Source organism: Thamnophis elegans, chromosome 7, assembly GCF_009769535.1.
Source record: "Thamnophis elegans isolate rThaEle1 chromosome 7, rThaEle1.pri, whole genome shotgun sequence".
Taxonomy (NCBI): domain Eukaryota; kingdom Metazoa; phylum Chordata; class Lepidosauria; order Squamata; family Colubridae; genus Thamnophis; species Thamnophis elegans.
The window spans coordinates 15,555,049-15,575,562 of record NC_045547.1 but is presented as its reverse complement, the minus strand read 5'-3'; the positions used below and the strand labels follow the sequence as shown (position 1 = coordinate 15,575,562).

The 20,514-nt window shown below is 43.6% G+C and overlaps 1 protein-coding gene across 4 annotated transcripts in view; it reads right to left on the bottom strand.

Annotated features, from left to right (window-relative positions):
* Positions 1–20,514, bottom strand: part of DCP1B (decapping mRNA 1B) — a 64,825-nt gene that overhangs the window by 10,027 nt on the left and 34,284 nt on the right. For all 4 annotated transcript variants that reach the window (XM_032220857.1, XM_032220858.1, XM_032220859.1 and 1 more), the window contains exons 5-7: positions 17,776–17,911; positions 9,173–9,283; positions 6,941–7,771 (exon numbers count right to left, since the gene is read on the bottom strand). In XM_032220857.1, coding sequence (XP_032076748.1) covers positions 6,941–7,771; positions 9,173–9,283; positions 17,776–17,911 — 1,078 coding nt within the window. The remainder of the gene's footprint in view (positions 1–6,940; positions 7,772–9,172; positions 9,284–17,775; positions 17,912–20,514) is intronic.

The window sequence follows — 20,514 nt, the reverse complement described above, 5'->3', positions numbered from 1 at the left end:
GTTTCTAATCTGGTATCTTTATACCAAATCAGCTCTCTGTATTGGCCTGTCATTTTTTAATGTACCCTCAATCCCTTTTAAAAAATTGACCACTTTCCTCCAACACCCTAGACCCATGATGACGAACCTACGGCACGTGTGCCACAGATGGCACGCGGAATTCTCTCTGCAGGCACATGAGCCGTCGCCCCAGCTCAGCTCAACCATGCATGTGTGCGTGCCTCTCACCAGCCAGCTGATTTTGGGGTCTCTGCCGCGAATGCGTGGTGTGCATGCAGAAGACTCATGAGCATGCACGAGGAGATGGGGGTCGCACAAGCATGTGCAGGGGGCGGGGAGGAGAGCGGAGGCATGCGGTACGCCCCCATGTATCCGGTTTTTGGTCCCAGGAGGCTTCAGGAAACGAAAATGGGCTGTGGGTGGGTGGGTGTCATGTGCACATGTGCGGGGGGGCTGGGGAGCATGGGTGTCACATGCGCAGGAGGTAGGTCATGTGGGGGTGTCATGAGCACATTTCATTGTGTGTGTGGGCATGCATGCACACATGTCGCACATGCACTTTCGGCATGCGACGACAAAAATATTAGCCATCCCAGCCCACACTGGTTTATTAGTTTGGTTTATTAGATTTATATGCCGCCCTTCTCCCAAGGACTCAGGGCGGCGTACAACATTAAAAGAAACACATAATACAAAAGTTTTTTAAAAAGACACTGTGCTAATAAGCGTGTTCTTAGTAATTTGTACATATGAAATACCTAAAATAGAATAAACAATTTCCCATATGAATTCTTTAAGAATGTTTAGGTTGGTGCCATCTGGATCCAGTGAGTTGCTTGCTTTTAATTTGTCAATAATCCCTAAAACTTCAGCTCCTCACTCACCATCTGTTTCATTTTCCTCACTGCAAAGAGCCAAGTAAGGCACATGGTATATACATCCTTCGCTGTGAGAACATAAGTGAAAAATTGAGTTTCTTGGTGTAACTTGATGTAACTTTAATGCCTTATTGACCAAAGGCCCAACGGACTCCATTTAAATGAATTTAAGTTGAAATTACTTTTTTTTTTTAACCATACCGTATTTATGTATCTGATTTAAATTTGATCAGATATGTCTATTTTCTGGAAAAATTCAAATCCAATTATGTTCTGTTTTTGTTAATTGCTTCAGTAACATGCATTTCCACTCTGCTGAGACTCATTCTACAGATTATGGCTTTGAAGCCATATGGAGATGCAACACAAGCCAATTTGAAACGAGACTTATGAGATGCCGACTGGTAAGGAAGTACAAACAACACACACTCGTCACCGAAGGAAATCATGATGAGTTCTTTAAATACATGTTTCTTCAGTTCAATATTCAAGATGTTGTCTAGGCAACACCAGGCAGACTTTGTAAAATTTGGTCCACTGTCCTTTGAAAGACTGTGAGAGCAGATGCAATTCACTGAGGTAAACAATTCTAGGGAACAGATTTGGGGAACGCGTTGATTATCAAAGGTCTGCTCTGATTTGCCTGAACATCTGTAAATGTGAAGCTGCCAACATTATTTGACGGAAACGTTTGTCCTTAGCTAGGGTGACAAGAAAAGTCTATGTGCAGGGCAGAGTACCGTTATACAGGACAACAATAATAATATTCAGTTCGTTGTCTTCATAAATGTACCATATTTTTCAAAGTATAAGACGCACCTTTCCCGCACAAAAGAGGGTGAACATCTGGGTGCGTCTTATACACTGAATACAGCATTTTGGCCTGCCGAAATCTCGCCCCCGCGCATCCCGTATTTTGCAAAAAATAGACGCACAGAGTTTGGGAGGCCTGCAAAGTGTTCCTGGGGACTGGGGAGGTTTTTTGCTCATTTACCACCACCTCCCAGCCCCCAGGAACACTCTATAAGCCTCCCAAAGCCTATGCATGCCCTGTTTTTTGAAAAAAATGGGCCCATTTTTGTGAAAAAATGGGCCGTTTTTTGCTCAGTCCCCCCCCCCCCCAGCCCCCAGGAGCACTTTGCAGACCTCTCAAACTCTCTGCTTGTGAAAAAAGGGAGTGCAGAGGGTTTGGGAGGCCTGCAGAGTGCAAAAAAAAATTTTTTTTTTAATTTACCTCTTCAAAATCTTGGTGCGTCTTATACATCTGATATGCATCTGATAGTTCGAAAATACGGTATATCTTGCTGCATAACAGGGATAAGGTATTTGAAATTAGGCATTTCTCCTTATGTTTGGACATGGGTTTTGGGGTTTATGGCTGATCATGGAATTGCTGATACAATTCTACAGAGGAATTATTGTGTCTGTCATTTGTATTTCTAGAAGTGTCTGGTTTGGCACAGCAACAAAACAGGGCAGACACAAACTTCAACGGTTAGTTAGGACTGCAGAAAAAAGAATGTCAACCAGCCTGCCTTCCATGAAGGACCTGCCTACTGCACGGGTTAGAAAGAGGGTTGAGAAAATATCTACAAACCCCTCACATCCCGGACATAAACTGTTTCAACTTCAAGACGATGCTATAAGGGATTGCACACCAAAACAACCAGACACAAAGACAGCTTTCCCCCATGCCATCACTCTGCTAAACACCTAATTCCCACAACACAGTCTTATGCCCTCGGATGTTAAACCACGTAGTAGGATTGTATTACTGTTATCCTTCTCATCTGTCCTATTACCTATTCCGTTAGCATCTGATGACTTTCACTTTGCTGTTTGTTCATTATGATTTATGTTGATTGCTTTTATTTAGTATCTGATGACCATCACTGAGTGTTGTATCTTATGATTTACGATGATTGTGTTTTAGGATTATGATCATGATTTGTCACATGTTGCTTGTATGTACACCAGTGGTAGGTTTCAAAAAAATTTGGAACCTCTTCTGTAGGTGTGGCCTGCTTTCTGGGTCCACTGGTGGCACCTCTTCTAACCGGTTCGATAGATTTGACGAACTGGTTCCACCAAATAGGTGCGAACTGGTAGGAACCCATCTCTGATGTACATCGAGAGCTTCTGCACCAGAGACAAATTCCTTGTGTGTGTCCAATCACACTTGGCCAATAAAGAATTCAATTCAATTCAGTGCTGTGCTGTGCTGTGCTATGCTATAAATATGGAAAGTGATAGAAAGATAAAATAGGGAGCTAATCTTACTGATGACCTGGGAAATCAAGTCAGCAATATTTGTTGATGTACCTAGAAAGCAAGTGTTTTCCAGGTGTCCTGGCAAAGGCCAATCTGGCTGGTTGGAAGACAGAATTTTGACAAAAGTTGCCTTTTGTCCATGAAAGGATTCCAGAGGGCAAGTGGTACTAAGAGCAGAAGAAAAGATGATTTTGTTTTGCACAGCCTAGTAAACTGCTCAGAAGTAGCAAAGCCTGGTTTTCATAGAAAATGATATCATCAGGAGCAGAAAACCATAGTGTCTCTACAGTATCTTTTTTCATTTTCCTATGTAAAGTACTCACAGTCCTCAACTTACAGTCACTATTGGGACCAGAATGTCTGTTACTCAGCAAGGTAGTTGTTACATGAGTCACACTGATTCTACAACCTGTCTTGCCACGGTTGTTAAGCAAACCACTGCAGTTGTTAAATGTGGTTGTTAGTGGATCCAGCTTCTCCCGTTGACTTTGCTGGTTGAAAGCCAGCTGGGAAAGTCGCAAATGGTCATCACGTGACCTCAGACACTGCAACCATCTTAAATACATGTTGGCTGCCAAGCGCTCAGATTTTGATCATGTGACTGTGGGAATGCTGCAATGGTCATAAGTGCGAGGACCGGTTGTAAGTCATTTTTCCCAATGCCAACTGTAACTCTGAATGGTTCCTAAATGAATGGTTGTAAATGAAGGACTACCTATAAATTTCTACCATATCACCTACGGGAAAGAAGTTAGAAACTACAGGTAGGAGATCCCATTGTCTGTCTGCCTGCTTGGGGGAAATCTACTCCCACAAATTGGGAATGCTGCATCATAGAAAATGAATCATGCAAGGGATCTTTAAAACATAAAGATCTCCAATTTCTCAACATAATCCTGGTTATGGAATAAAAGTGTCTACTCTCTAGGTAAGGGGGTCAAACTCAAGGCCCAGGGGCCAGATCCGGCCCATGAGGTACTTACATCTGGCCCATGAGGCCGCCCTGGAAACAGCAGACAGGCCCGAGGTGTTTCTGCCAGTGAAGGGACTCCCGAGCTCCGTTTTCTGCTGCCACGGCCTTCTGCAACCCTCTGCCAGTGAAAACGAAGTTGTGCTAGAGTTGTCAGGGTTGTGTTTGACCTCAGGGGGGTGGGCGTGATGAGAGTGGGCGTAGCCAGCTCTACGTCACTCCTGTTGGGGGCACCTGTGGTGGCCCGAGTGCTCTGCCAGCGAAAACGGGCTCCTGAGCTCCGGTTTCGACTGCCACGGCCTCCTGAAACCCTCTGCCAGTGAAAACGGATTGCACACACCTCCAGAGCTCCATTTTCACTGGCAGAGAGTTGCAGGAGGCCGTGGCAGCCGAAACCGGAGCTCAGGAGCCCGTTTTCACTGGCAGAGCACTCGGGCCACCACAGGCGCCCCCGACAGGAGTGACGTAGAGCTGGCTACGCCCACCCCCCTGAGGTCAAGCACAACCCTGATGCGGCCTTCAATGAAATTGAGTTTGACACCCCTGCTCTAGGTGTACTTTTTTATTATCTATCAAATACAGAATGCCACAAAGCTGTCCTGAGCTGTTGTTTTTTCCATTTAATTCTAATGAAAATGTCATAAGCATCCTTTTAAAAAAAATCCTTAAAACAGAAAATGAGTCATCTGTTCAACTGTTGTTTTTCACCTCACTTGTGCTTTCACACTTCACATTACTTCAACTTACAAAGCTTGAGAATGAGCTTCCCCCCCCCCACCCCCCAACCCATTTTACTTGTAAAGAAATACTTGGCTGTTACTTGCTGGGTTGGGTCTGACAAATGGCAGTCTATAACAAAACAAATAAATCAAAGGCCAATTCCTCCAAAGAATACAAAGCCCATGATTCAGATATGGACTTTCAAAGTTTCGAGTTTCAAACTGTTTAGTATTGACAGGAGCAGGAAGGTTGGAAGGGAATCATATTATCGTTTCAAAATGGCTTTTGAAAATTTCAAGAACAGTGACAAATTGAAAGAAGGTCACAAGGGGGCTACATCTCAAAAATCAAGCCCTTTCAAGAATGGTTGAAGGATCTGGTTATGTCCAGTTTACAAAGAGGCATGATAGCAGCCTTCAAGAATCTGAAGAACCATCCCATAGGAATAGGCTTGTTTTCTATTATGACTAGAACTATGGATGAAAATTGCAAGGGAAGAGGATTAGACTAGAGATCAGGAGGAACGTTCCCACTGTAGGCCAATAGAAGTGTACTCCACTCCTCTACTCACAGTAGAATCCCTTATGCCACCAGGCTTGAAATTTTGGGCTTGGTCAATCTGGAACTGTGCCGCCTGCGGTTAGCATAGTACACAAATTTGTCTGCTATTAACGTCTTGCCTGTCAACAACTTCTTCGGCTTTAACCACAATAATACACGGGCAAACAATCGATGCAAACTCAAGGTAAACCACCTCAACCTCGATTGCAGAAAATACGACTTCAGCAACCGAGTGGTCAATGCCTGGAACGCTCTACTCGACTCCATTGTTACAGTCTCAAACCCCCACAGCTTCAACCTCAAACTGTCTACCGTGGACCTCATCCCATTCTTAAGAGGTCCGTAAAGAGGGGCGTGCATAAGCGCACCAGCGTGCCTCCCCATCCTTGTCTCACTGTCTCTATTTATCTGTATTTCCTTCCTTTGTTCATGTTTATGTTCATACCTATATTGTTATCTTGCACATGTTTGACAAACAAACAGATAAATAAAGAGGTTGCCATATAAAGTGGTGAGTTCATTATAGGTCTTTTAACAGAGTTTGGATGAGCATTAGATCTCGCAGTGAGTAGAGGATTCAACTGGATCAGCGTTTCCTCTTCATGGCAGTGGAATTCTGTGATTTGAAGTCCATACCCCTGGAAATTGTCATAGTTGGAAAACAGTCCCCTAGGATTCCTTCAAACTCTATATTTCTATCATGGCGAGATTCATACAAGTACAGTTTGGCAACTGTAGTCTTAGCTTTAGAATACCTGAAGTGTATTTATGTATGTATTTATAAACTCATTAAGACATCCAATGCTGCTATTCAACAAAATTACATTTTCCCCCTAAAGATAATCTCATCTGTGTGGCGGGGGGGGGGGGGGATTCTCCCAATTGCACTCCTGGGATTTTTAAATCCTTCTTCTGAATACTTGGAACGTCATTTAGGTTTATCCTGGGCTTTTTTAAATAAGCTGAGAGAAGTATTTGCTAAGCAGTAATGTGGGTAAGCCTTGGTGCATTGTCCCTTGTGTTAGAAAAGGTTTGCTCAGAGGTGGGCGGCATATGAATTAACAACCAGTTCGCCCTGCACCGAAAATATGAGCGTGCGCGCCATCTGTGCGTGCCCCCGGACTTCTGCGCATGCACTTCGCTCATGCACGCATGTGTGTGGCATCAAAAACAAGGCTAAATAGGATAGCATAGCTGCAGGGGGAAGGGGGGCAGGGGCGGGGCGGGTCCACCCGCAAGTTCCAAGTACTAGTTCGCCTGAACCGGCCTGAACTGGCAGCAGCCCACCACTGGATAAGCTTATGTTGTTCAAAGAGAAACTAAAAATAATGTTAAAACAGAAAAAACAATTGGAAGAATCTCAGATGTTAGTTCAGGGGTGGGAAATTATGGCCCCTTTTACAACATGTGGACTTCAACTCCCAGAATTCCTGACCTAGCCGTACTGGATCAGGAAGTCTGGGAGTTGAAGTCCACTGGTCCTAAAGGGGCCCTTGTTGCTCACCCGTTTTAGGTGCTGTCACATTGATCGCTGATTTACCTGAAGAAGAGAGGGCTGCTTTTCTGTAGCTGAAGCCTTGTCCATCCAAGAATCCAAAGGTTTCAGAGTGGCGGAGGCCTGAGTAACAACAGGAAACTTAGCCGCTAAGGTTGGCCGACTGGCTATGTGCAGCTGTTGTTCCTGCTGCACTATCTGCAGTTTCTTCAACAACTCCTGAGGTGAAATTATGCCAGAATTTCCAGAGTGGTTCCCAGGAAGAGGATGTGACTGCTTAGGAGGCTTGGATTGTTCTTTACCAAGCGCTTGGCCTGGCAGGGAACCATTGAAGTACATCGTGGGTGGCTGTATTGCGCTGTTTACTTGGGCCGCCAAGGAGAAGGCTGGAGTCCTGTTGAAGGCTGGGGCAGTTGAATTTGCTAGTCCTATGCTGTTAGCTTCCACTTTAGTCATCTGTTTGGACTGGCCTTGCAACTGCTGGAGCAGGCTGCTTGGGCAAGCGGTATTCTGGGCGGGATGAGAACTCCCGATGCTCTGTGAAGTCACAGGCTGGAAGAGTCCAGTGAAAGCTTCCCCCACGGAAGGGTGGCTGCCATTCTGGCAGAGGCGGTTCTCTGGGAGTTCAGAGACCGGTTGAAGCTCTGGCCCACGCACCATCAGTTTTTGAATGGCCGGGCAGAGCTGCTTTTCTGTGGTGGGCGAGTGTCTTACGGGTTCCTCATACAAGAAAGAGCGTAGGACTCCCTGCCTTGGCGGAAAATGGTCTTGGTGGAGTTTCTGAGATGTCTCGGAGACATTTTGGTACAGATTTGTTTTTTCCTGCTTTCCAAAGAGAGTCATAAGGGACAGGTGCTGAGGCTCAGAATCTGTGTGCTGCAAGAAGAAAGGAAGAATAATTAAGACCAAATCTGATTGACTAGCCGCGTTAGCAACAATCAATAGAAACAAATCCTCACCGGAACTTAGGATGGGGCGTGTGTGTGTGAATAGATAGTTGTGAGGGGAAATGGCTCGTAGGTTGAAGTTATCCCCTAGTCAAATTGACTTGGTTTGAGCTAGCCATGACTAGATTTTCATTACACAAGGCAGTGAGGTCACATTTTTCTGGTGACCATAAGCTTGATCCTTAGGCACACACTTGCACAGTGATCTTGTGGTGGAATTTCTGGATAGAGCACAGTGGGGAGTGAAGAGGGAGTCCAGCTTGGAATCACTCTGCGGGAGGAAGTAACAGAGGCCAGACCGGTATTCCCAAGAGAATGCAGTTAGTCTGGCAAAAATTTTGCATATAGGGGAATCCCAGTAAAAACACTACTTTGGCCTACTCCCAGGTGTTTCTGGTTCCTTGCACCTGACAAGATAGCAAGCAGCCTATATTTTTTTCCCTGTTATGACATCACAATTGTTTCCACCAAGGATGCAGGATCCATGACTCCCTGATAAAAACTAAGCCGCAGAAGCCTCTTAACACCCCCCCCCCTTTAAATTGAATCAAGCTCACAATCTGCCACTGGTTTTATTTTATCAGTCTGAATGTAACTGAAGACATGTGTTGTGGCCCGCTAGCAGATCTGGCAGAAGATTGGGACTGTGAGGAGGTTGGGAAGGAACATGGGCCAGTCTGGAGCCTGGGGAAGGCTCTGAAAAGTGCTCTGCATCGGAGGCAGAGATGGGGCCAAAGCCGTCTGACAGTTATCAGCTGCCTTCGGAGTCGGACATCAGTGGGGCAGAAGAACAGCTGGAGCCTGTTCCCAGTGTGCGCATGCGGAGAGCTGCCAGGAAAAGGGAACATCTAAGGAACAAGGGTCGACTTGGGAGTAAAGCCACAGGTGGATGGTGAATGGCCCCTCACATAGGGAATAAAGAGGAGTGAAAGGGGAGAGGAGTTTGCAGGAGTCAATTAGTTCAATTCATTACGGTGAAGATCTGTTCCTGACTTCTTGCCAAGTATTGTCTGCTGCAGAGTGGAAATTTGGAGGATATCGGCCTGGCAGCTCTCCAAGCCTGACCAAGGTCTGTAGTTGTGAAATCTCATGAAAGACTGTTGGCCGGGACTTTGCTGGAGAGGAATTCACTTTAAACTAAATAAAGGGTTTTTTATCAGGATGAAGAGTTGGCTTCGTGCTTTTTGGGAAGCCTGGGCCAGAATAACATGTCTAAATCTCCCAGAAATGATTCTATACACGCTTATATTAAAACAAACCCCACTGTACTTAAGAAATTAATTAGTTGACATGAATAGGCTGGTTTATCATGAATACAAATATGCCATACCTGTGCTTTCTGACTTTCCCTGGGCTTTAGAGGGATTGGTTTGATCAAGTTGGGATTGTGGTATAGAGCAGAAGAACTGATCATTTGTTTTGGCTCCGAGCATGTTTTACACTGCAACACACACACACAAAAGGTATAATTTTATTCAAAAAGCCATGTTTCACCTCAAGATCGACAGAACTGTAGATTGTGAAATTGCAAAGATCAAGCCTAACCCTCGAAAGGTGACTGTCCACCCGCTTCTTTAAAATCTCAGAGGCACCGATTCTTAACAAACACCCTAGTAACACTGTTTCATTGTTTCCACAGATTTTACTGTCAGAACATTGTTCTTATAATTGGAACAAAAACTACCGTATTTTTCAGAGTATAAGACACACCCTTTTCCTTCAAAAATGAGGCTGAAAATCTGGGTGCGTCTTATACACTGAATACAGCATTTTTTGCCTCCTGAAACCCCGCCCCTTCATCAAAATGGCCATGCAGAGCCTGTAGAAGGCTTTCAGAAAAATACTGGGGGCTGGGGAAGGCAGAAATGAGTGAAAAACAGGCTGTTTTTTGCTCAGTTTCCCCCCCCCCCTCAGCTCCCAGGACTCTATAAAGCTCCTAAAGGCTATGCGTGCAATATTTTTGACAAAAATGGGCCTGTTTTGTGAAAAATGGGCCCTTTTTTGCTCGTTTTAGGGAGTCCCCCCCCCAGAACACTCTGCAAGTCCCCTAAAAGCTATTCATGCCTTTTTTTAAAAAGGGGGGGGCATTTTTGGGAGGTTTACAGATACAATTTTTTTTTAAAAAAAAATTGCCTCTTCAAAATCTTGGTACATCTTATATTCCCGTTTGTCTTATACTCTGAAAAATATGGTATGTAGCTGCATCCTGTACGAGGGGTGGGTTCCGGCTATTGGTTCGCTCAGTGCACACGCAGTACTGAAAAAATGCTTCTGCGCATGCACAGAAGCAAAAAAAAAGAAGATAGAACTGGTTCGGGGGTGTGGCAGGATGAGTTACTACCTAATTGGCCGAACCGGTAGGAACCCACCTCTGGCTTGTACCCATTATGGTTAACACCATCACTGGAGTCAAATATAGTTAAATTCAGAAGAGAAACTTTAACTGCTAGGTTGAAAAATGACCACGAGAATCAAGGCTATTTGAAAGGAACATAAATATCATTTTATAGGAAAAAATAGCACATGCAATCCATAACAGAAGTACAATGCTAATTTCCATAAAAGACTTTATAAATGTGATTTTGTATTCACGATTATCTACTCAGTTTGCATGCAATGTACACGTAAAACAAACTAAGGGCAAGGGACCCGTTTAAAGCAAGTCATAATGTTTGAACAAGTGTTCAAAGTGTACTTTGTGTAGTTTCAGGTTCCAGATGTTATTACTTGTTTTTTACAGCTTCTGAAGATACATAAACATATGCTCTTCAAGATTTTTAAGGCACCATCGATCCTTTAGCAAAAACTCTATACTGCTAGGAAACTTACATTCAACTGTCTTCAATTACACACAATCTGATAGTAAAAGAGAAGGAAAAATGCAAAACTATACAAATTATAAAATCTGATAGACTTGTTACCTCAAAATTAAAAACTTCTTTATTCAAATCCAAACAAATCAAAGAAGCTGAGCTTTGAGCAAAAATAACCGACATTCTCATTTTCTCTTGCAGTGATATTCTATAGAGAGTATGGGCCAATGGACAGCAACCCACGGCTCTGGAGCTGCATGTGGCTCTTTCATCCCTCTGCTGCGGCTCCATGTCGCTCAAAATATGCATCAGAACTGCCAATGTGCGACACCCGCCGGCATGCAATTTATTGAGCTTTTCGACCCCAGGTAGGCCAACCATGGATAAATCCAAGAAAAGAAAAGTTTAAGAAGAAAACACAACATTTAATTCAACTACATATCCTAGTTTTGTGGCCGCTCAGGAAATAATGAGAAGAGTTTTGTGGCTCCTGGTGTTTTTTTCTTTTCTTTGGGAAATGGGTCCAAATGGCTCTTTGAGTGTTTAATGTTGCTGATCCCTAGTATGAGCCATCACAAATGAAATGGTCTTATCCTATATTTTAAGTCATGGAACATCAGAGAGTAGAGAAATGTGGAAAAGAATTCAGAAATTTTGGAAGTCTCATGTAGCAGAAAAATAACTCTTCAAATACTCAGAACCATACAGAAGGGACGCTGGTATAAATTTGCATTCAGATATCCAAAAGTTAAAATGAACTCTCTGTCAGCATTCCAAATATCATCCAAAATTAAATCCGAGTCCAAGGCAGAACTTTCCTCAAACTTCCAATTTATTAAGAGAGACATGTTGGCACACCTGTGGAAAACCCGAATCTGAAAACCTCCTGGGTTTTCCACCCAGTTGAAAGTTCATGATCTTGCCCCCATACCCACAAGTCCATCACATGGTCCAATCTTCCACTGCCACACTGGCATTTCCACCCATCTAGTTCCGGTCAGGTGCAGGGGTGCAGAGACAAAGAATGACCTTGGGCTTCTAGAAAGGAATGTTTTATTTTGACAACAACATTCTACTCCTTACTATTCTCCCTCCCATTTCCCCACTAATGAAACGGCATAGTAAAATAAGAGAGTGTGGCAGGCGAAAGATCCTAAAAGGAATATGATTGGAGGCCTGACACTCTCATTACCGCCACAATTTATTCTGCATCCAGGAAACCGAAATGCTGAGATTAAGAAGCTGAATAGAGAATTGTTTCTGTGAGTGGCATCTGATAATGGAAAAAAATGAAGGGGAAAAAAACAGATTAAAGGATGTACTGTAGATTCTGAGGGAGGCATCTCTCAGTCATGGGATTAAAAGAAGCGTAAGGCATATCAACAGATGGCCCACAAAAAATCTCTAATTTCTAGAGATGCTTAGAGCAGAGAAACAGAAAAGAAACTTTGTTACTGGTCTCCTACTTTACACTGAGATATCACGATTTTTAGGCCTTGCAAGTTTTTCGAGAATCGTTATTCCCACATTCCCTCATTATTTGTCTTGACAAAAACTAAATCGTTTTTTCAATAATGATTATCTATTCCTGAAAAAGAAGGCACCTGGACTCTAAAATGAACAGAACGGCAGTCTAATAAACTCTCAAAGGCACCTCTGATAGCTTATTAATCCCAATCATAAGACATTTTTCAATGTAGAAATGGCCAGAGGCATAAAAGAAATATTGGCTTTATGCTAATAATCATCCCAAAGAACAGACTCCTAAACTCAGCCTTCCTTAACCTCATTCATGGGGAGGATGGAAAACTACAGCCACATGATTTTTCACAGAATAAAATCAGTAGCAGTGTTCCAATATTGTGGGGCTGCCACAAAGAAGAGGGAGTCAAGCTATTCTCCAAAGCACCTGAGGGGTAGAACAAGAAGCAATGGGTGGAAACTAATCAAGGAGAGAAGCAACCTAGAACTAAGGAGAAATTTCCTGACAGTTAGAACAATTAATCAGTGGAACAACTTGCCTCCAGAAGTTGTCAATGCTCCAACACTGGAGGTTTTTAAGAAGAGGTTGGATAACCATTTGTCTGAAGTGCTGTAGGGTTTCCTTCCTAAGTAGGGAGTTGGACTAGAAGACCTCCAAGATCCCTTCCAACTATTCTATTCCTAACAGCATGGTTTGTTATACTGTATGTCATGGAACTGTGATCTAACATAAAGCACCAAGAAGGGTAAGATCAAACTCAATCGTGTCACGTGACGTTTCGTGACGTATCATGATGATTTTTGCCCTATGCGGAGCTGGGGTGGGCGTGGCCTGTGCATGAACCATTTGGCCCGCAGGCCACCCGTTTGACAGCCCTGGGTAAGATTGTCTTAAGTCACTGCTTGAGTATTTAGGATTGCTTTCTGAGGTGGAATAGCCATACAGCTAGTCCTCAACGTACGACCCTAATGGAACCTGCCCATCACAGCTATAAGTCTTAATGGCTGTAGATCAAGACACCCATGTGACCGACCTTGTGGCAGCCGTTAAATAAACCAACGGTTTTACTATGAGCTGGTTTTGCTAAAAACTGGAGGTTAATGTTGGATTTCAGCAAAACCATTGTAAAATGTGGTCCAGCTGCCTAGTGCCTGATGTGCAGTCACATTATGGGGATGGGGATGAGGGGGCTGGCCATTGGAATTGGATAATAAATACCGGGGGCATGCAAGCTTCCTGTCAACCTCCACTTTGCTACTGCTTCGGCTGCCATTGAAACGGGGAGGGGGGGCATGGTATTTGGGAGGGGAATCATTGTTGTGCTGGAGGAAGATTCTAGATTTTGAACTGACCACCTTACTGCGCATGTGGAGGAGGAGTGTTTCCCGCCAAGGCCAACGGCCCAGCATTCCATCCTGGTGATGCCTTTCAAAATTATCTCACACCTGACATTTGGGAGAATTATGATTGGACTGCACGGGATGCCAAGGAGAGGGGAATGAATTATACAATATATTATTCGCTTTCGCGCCTAAATAACCAGACTTAGCTTCGCTTCGCTTCTATTCATTTATAATTAGTAAAAGTACACTTGATTTCAACAAATGGAGTCCGGTGGTTTTCTTTCCTGATTTGTGAACTTCCATTATAACTTGAAATTAATAGATTTGATGACCTTAAATGTTCATCAAGGCTGCCCATAAAGATATCAAACTATATTTGGAATGGATTTGTTCATTGTTTGACAAGCTCATCTTGAGAACCTACCTATGACGCGTTGGACTAAGACTCAGCTTCCAATCCATCCTCAGCCACTGAAGCTTTCGTCGGTCGCTAACATTCACTCAGCTTACCTCACACGTTTGTTGTGAGGAAATGCTAGAGCAGAGAGTGCTATGTATGCTACTTTGAGTTCTTAGAGGAAAGGTGAGATAGAAACTTAATAACTGCATAAACTTCATTTTATTGGCTAAAATCAAGAAAAGAAATAGAGGCAGTCTGAGGTGGATGGATGTTATTTATTCATTGAAGCACACTATGTCCTTTTCTGCTCTTTCACTAGAAGTCATGGGAGAACATTAAATCGTTAAGTAGCTGCTTAAAAGTGCAACAGAAAGTCAGCCAATCAGTCCATCCGTCCGTCCGTCCATCATCCATCCATCCATCATTGACAAAACATATATGCTGCATTTCCCTAATAGAAACTCAGTAATTTTCTTCTTTCTGTTCCCAGTATTCTCTTCTTCCTCTCTCTCTCCCTCCCTCTCCCTCTCTCTCTTCCCCCCCCTCTCCCTCTCGGACAGGCTGACTGCAACACAGGGGGTCTTTGCTCTCAAAATGATGACCTGAAAAAAATAACTATTCTGAGAAGCAAAGTAGGTTTGAAGCATGATGGCATTCGAGGCAGAGGAAACTATGAAATGTGTCACCTATTCTCACCCTAATGCAGATTATCTTTGAAGGAATAGAGGAAAAGTTATGTAAAGAAACGTGCAGTAAAATGCCATGATCTCAGTAGCTGGTTACCTTGAAAATACCTATGAGCTCGCCTAATTAGCAGAACCAGATGTGGGAAGAGAGGAAAGGTTACGTACAGACATGCGCATTAAACGGCCATGAGCTCAGTGACCAATTACCTCAATTGTTTATTAGAGACAGGCCATGCCAGGGAGTTATGTGGAGCTTCTACCTTGGCTGGGATGGTCTGCAAGATTGAGTACCAATAAGATGCTGTTGCTCCCCCTGTTTTGCTTTGCTTGTTAAAACTGTACAAAAGCCAAATAAACTCTGCGTAAGGCAGACAGGCATTTTGGACACCACTGCTGTGATGGATTTCTGAAAACCTACATATCTTCAGCTTTGAGAGGACAGCTGTTCCTGCATCCCACTGCAGTGCCGAGGATAAATTTCTCTCTGGCCTAATATTTCCTTGGCAACCAGTTATAATAAAGAAATGTAGGTGGAGAAGTTAAGCAGCAGAAATAGACTGACTTGTTCTTCAGATAAATTGTTTCCAAACAAGTGGCTTGAATGATGCACAGAACACAATGGGAGGGAAAGGACCTTGTGTGTATGCTTTTTCCGTATAGTCTTCAGGCTAAGGAGACAAACAAGTGTCTTTATACTTTATCTGCTGTTGAATACCATCTCAGCAGATATCACTATCTTTCTTGATTTCAAAGTAGCCTTTTCAATAAGGGCTGCTCAAATTGATAATATGGTATATAGCCGTGATGGCGAACCTATGGTATGCCTGCCACAGGTGGCACGCGGAGCCTTCTCACCATGCATGCGCGCAGCTCCTGCCGGCCAGCTAATTTTCCAGTCTCTGCTGCGTTTGCAGGGAAGGCACATGTGTGGGGGCACAGCCCCATTTTTGGTTTCAGGAGGCTTCAAGGAGACCTGCTAGGCTCAAAATGGGGCATGAGGGGTGTTGTGTGCATGTGCAGCGGGAGCACGGGGACGTGCGCATGCGCAGAGGGAGCATGGGGGGTCATGAGCATGCACAGGGTTGTGGGCATGCGTGGGTGGGGCAGGGTGCATTGCATTATGGGTGTGGGCACACGTGTGTGCACTGTTGTGGGCATGCACACACGCAATTTCAGCACACGAGGAGAAAGGGTTAGCCATCACTGGTATATAGTTTAATATGAAAACCAACATCCTATTGTTTAAATCAGTGTTTCTCAACCTTGGCGACTTTAAGTCCTGTGGATTTCATCTTGAGAACCTACCATCTCTGTTGTCCTCTGCTGGCTGGGGAAGTCCTCTGCTGGCTGGGGAATTCTGGGAGTTGAAGTCCACAGGACTTAAAGTCGCCAAGGTTGAGAAACACTGGTTTAAGTCCTTATTTCTGGCTTTCTCGCTTGGTAATCCCTAGCAATCTGCATTCAGAATGAAATAACTATTGATATTATTAGAACTGATTTCCTAGTAAAGCTACCTGAACTTAAGCAAGCCACAGCTAAAGATAACAGCTTCAAAATCACTTCAATTCAAAGGGATCACTTCACATTAAGTATAACAACAAAGGATTTTTTTTCTTTGAACGAATTAATGAATTTTCTTTGAAGGAATTAAAGACGTCAAAACTTAACTTACAAATGGGGGTACCAGAACCTGCTCCTCCCGGAACATTCAAAACAAATTTTGATGACAGGTTCAAGTGCTGCTGGTAATTAAGTACTGACAGTAAATGGAGGGGTAGGGAAAGCAGAAGTTGACTCAGTCTTCCATCCTTCCGAGGTTGGTAAAATGAGGACTGAAATTGTTGGGGGCAATATGCTGACTCTGCTTAAAGAAGGCTGTAAGCACTGTGAAGCGGTATATAAGTCTAGGCGCTATTGCCATCTCACTATGCAGGGTGGCGTACTCAGAGAAAAAACAGGAAGATGAGGAGAAGTGCAGCGTCCATAAAATTTTACGTACGTGCAAACTGCCAAGCTCCCAAGTTTTTGTCATGTGACTGTTGGGGCACTGCCAGGGCAGAGGTGGGTTCCTGCCAGTTCGCACCTATTCGGTAGAACCGGTTCGTCAAATCTACCAAACCGGTTAGAAGAGATTCCACCAGTGGACCCAGAAAGCAGGCTACACCTACAGAAGAGGTACCAAATTTTTTTGAAACCCACCACTGGCAAGGATCTTGTAACTTGACAGCTTTAAGACTTGCATGCTTCAATGCCAGAGTTTCTGAATAGCTACTTGGACCAACCTAAGTACTAATTCATAATTTAATATCCGGTCACATGGGCAGCAAGCCACTCCCATCCAGTCACATGGGTGGCAAGCCACTCCCACAAAGGAGGCCACATCCACAGAGTAGGTTCCAACAATTTTTGAAACCCACCACTGTGCCAGGGCCATAACTTTGGGGCCAGGTCGTAAATCCTTTTGTTCAGTACCATCGTGGTTTCAAATGGCTGCTGAATCAATGGTTTTAAGTTGAGGAATACGTACTTGCTCATGTGGCTTTTAGCAGCATTGATAAGTACCATGGTGGTCAGGCACAAAAAATGATCCACAATTGCCTTTCTCCATTTTTATGCTATATTTATCAAAGGAAAAAGATTGGGGTGGCAGGAAAGAGTCATTCCTGTTAAGCATCAGCTGCTCCAAGTGGCAATTTTTTTTTTTTTAACTATCGGTTCTGTGGGTGTGGCAGGGGAAGGATACTGCAAAAATCTCCATTCCCTTCCCACTCTGGGGCCAGCCAGAGGTGGCATTTGCTGGTTCTCCGAACTACTCAAAATTTCCGCTACCGGTTCTCTAGAACCTGTTAGAACCTGCTGAATTTCACCCCTGGTTGCTCTTCATACCTAAATAATTTCCTAGAGCTTAATTGTTTTAGATTAGCTCATCCCAACCTAAACCACTCTGCAAGGTGTTGGACTACAAGCCTTGGGAAATTTGGGAGTTGCAATGCAATTTGGACATTTGCTTAAAGATGATACCTGCTAACACCTTGGCTTAGATGCATAGTGAAAAACACTAGTTTAATTAATTAATTAGAGAAAAGAAGAAACTCTTGTGAGATATAGCTGCAAACTAAGGTAGCAGAAAAGGACTACATAAAAAGAACGGATATAACAAACACATAAAAAAAAGAAAATATAATACTTTAAGTAGCGGAAGTCCCACCTTTGTGTATTCATCTTTGGCTCTGGTGAGCATCTGCAAGATATCCATGTCTTTCCTGTCACCAGAGCTGAGGCTGACTGGTGAAATTCCTAGGACAGATCCCTGTTGCGCTTTCAGTTGTTCTTGCTGAGTTAAACTGGAAATGGGAGGCAAAGTCAATAATGAATGAGAAAATGGGTTATTTTCTAATCACTTCAAATAATTTAGAGATCATTAAGAACACTTTTTAGGGTGTTTTATTTTAAATAAAAAGCTAAAAGTTTGGTTAAGGCTGATAATGTGATTCCTCCAATTTTATGCAATTGAGCTTTAAAAGACACCAATCTCCCAAACTCAGTCACAGCTCATTTTATGATGGCTGGAGTTCTGAGCTGGTGAATAGATGCAAATAAATATTTAAGTACTAGTAAATGACCAATTTCCTGCCCCAGCTGCTTTATAATTACTTCAAAGAGCTGAAAATGTGAACACAAAGTACATTGATTGGACTATGGCATAACTTAACTAGGATGAAACATTGCTTTTCCAATGCACTAAATGTATTTACAATCATATAAATATTCCCCAGCTAGTCTTTTATTGAGCTACTTTTAAAAATTAACAATGGCAGGATGATTGGCTTCCAAACATAATTTATTAAGAATATGCAGTATATTTTTTTTGGGGGGGGGGATGACCTTCTTTCCCCTCAAAGTTATTTTGCTATTGCTTTTAACCGACCTGTTATTTATTATTTATTATCGTATAATATGCTTGATGGACAGAGAATTTATAAATATTATCTTCAACCGCATTCTTGCTACAAAAATGTTGTGTCTGTGATACCTTCAAAACCAACAAGCTATGGAATAGATTTCCACGAATTACAGCCCACTTATCCTTCCTGTGGCTGAGCCAGTAAGACCAGGAGTGAGCTTCAAAAATTTTAGCAAGGGGTTCTCTGCCCAGTTGCTGGGTGGGTGTGGCCATGGTGGGCGTGGCCTAGTCAGCCTCCTGCACCAGATGGGAGGGGGGATTGCCCTCCCTGGACTCCGGAGGTTTTCCTTGAGCCTCTGGGAGGGCGAAAACAGTCTCCTCAGGCTCTGGAAGTCAGAAACGGGCCCATTTCCCGAACCTCCGGTAGGCCCATTTTTCGTCCTCCCCAAGCCTCCGCGCGTACCCTGCACTTACCTGCATCCAAAACAGGCCGCGTGGGGACTCCTGTGAGGAGAGGGGAGGCGTGGGCAGGGGCAGCCAGGAATGGGATTTAGGGGTTTCCCGAACTGCACAAAATCTTAGCTAACGGTTCTCCCAAACCCCTACGAACCCCTACAGCCCACCCTTGCATAAGACTTTTTAAGTGGGTGTGGCAACATTACAGTTCAGACACCTAACAAAAGCCTAAAGACCTTTCCACATGATTTGAAGATCCCACAAGTAGCAGAAATGCTGCTGAGTACAAAACTGGGACTGTTACAGCAGGGCACTGGAAGACTGTCATAAAATGAATATATAAAATTCTACCTCTTTAGGAACTCCCTAAATGGGAATTAAATAGAGCCAAGATCTATTCCGCATGAGTCTATTCCAGAAGTTAGAATGTTTCTTGCTGTCTCGTGGCTTGATGTAATGGTGAAGGAGGATTCTCTGTAAGACACACTAGCAAAGGGCAGAGCAGAGAATATTGCCACTTGAGCCCTCCTTTTATATAATAATAATGGTCCAGAAGCATAAAACCTCTCTAACTCCAAAGGTATTGGTTCCCACCACAAAAATTAGGAAAGCAGGTGTGTGTTTGGTGTGTGTGTGTGTGTGCGGAGAGTTTAGACATAAATACTTTAATTTAGGACATACAGGTACCAAGGGGGGAAATCTATTATTAATGCATCCCAAATGCAAGATACATCAGCAGTTTTGCTATAAGCTGGTCTATCTTTAAGGGAAAAGTAATGAATACAGTCCCTAGAGGTCTCTAAATTTTGATGATGTATTGTATTTTTTTAACATGATAGAAGGAAACAATATATATGTATGCATGGCTCTGAAAGTTGGACCATAAAGAAGGCTGAGCGCCAAAGAATTGAGCCCTTTGGACTGTGATCCTGGAGAAGACTCCTGCGAGTCCCTTGGACTGCAAGGTGGTCAAACCTGTCAGTCCTAGAGGAGATCAGCCCTGACTGCTCTTCAGAAGGCCAGATCCTGAAGATGAAACTCAAATACTTTGGCCACCTAATGAGAAGGAAGGACTCACTCATTGGAGAAGAGCCTAATGCTGGGAAAGATTGAGGGCCAAAGAAGATAGGGACGACAGAGAATGAGGTGGATGGATGGAGTCACCGAAGCAGTCGGCGTGAGCTTGAATGGAGTCCAGAGGATGATAGAGGACAGGAAGGCCTGGAGGAACGTTGTCCATGGGGTTGCGATGGGTCGGACATGACTTCGCAACTAACAAGAAAAAATGGGTATATTTACATATGCATACACCAGTGATGGGATTCAGCCAGTTCGCACCTATTCGGGAGAACCGGTTGGTAACTTTTTAAGTAGTTCAGAGAACCAATTGTTGGAAGAAATCTCCTTTTGTTTTTTTTCCACTTTACAGGGCTAATCCTGTAAGGAAGGCAGGAAGGAAACATTCTGGTGTTGTTTCTAGCCTAATCTTTACTGACCTTCTTACAGAAACTGCCTCTCCGGTTAACCCTTATTACATTATAACAGCTAAGGCGAAGCGTCGATTGACCTGAGTGACCTTGAGTTGGC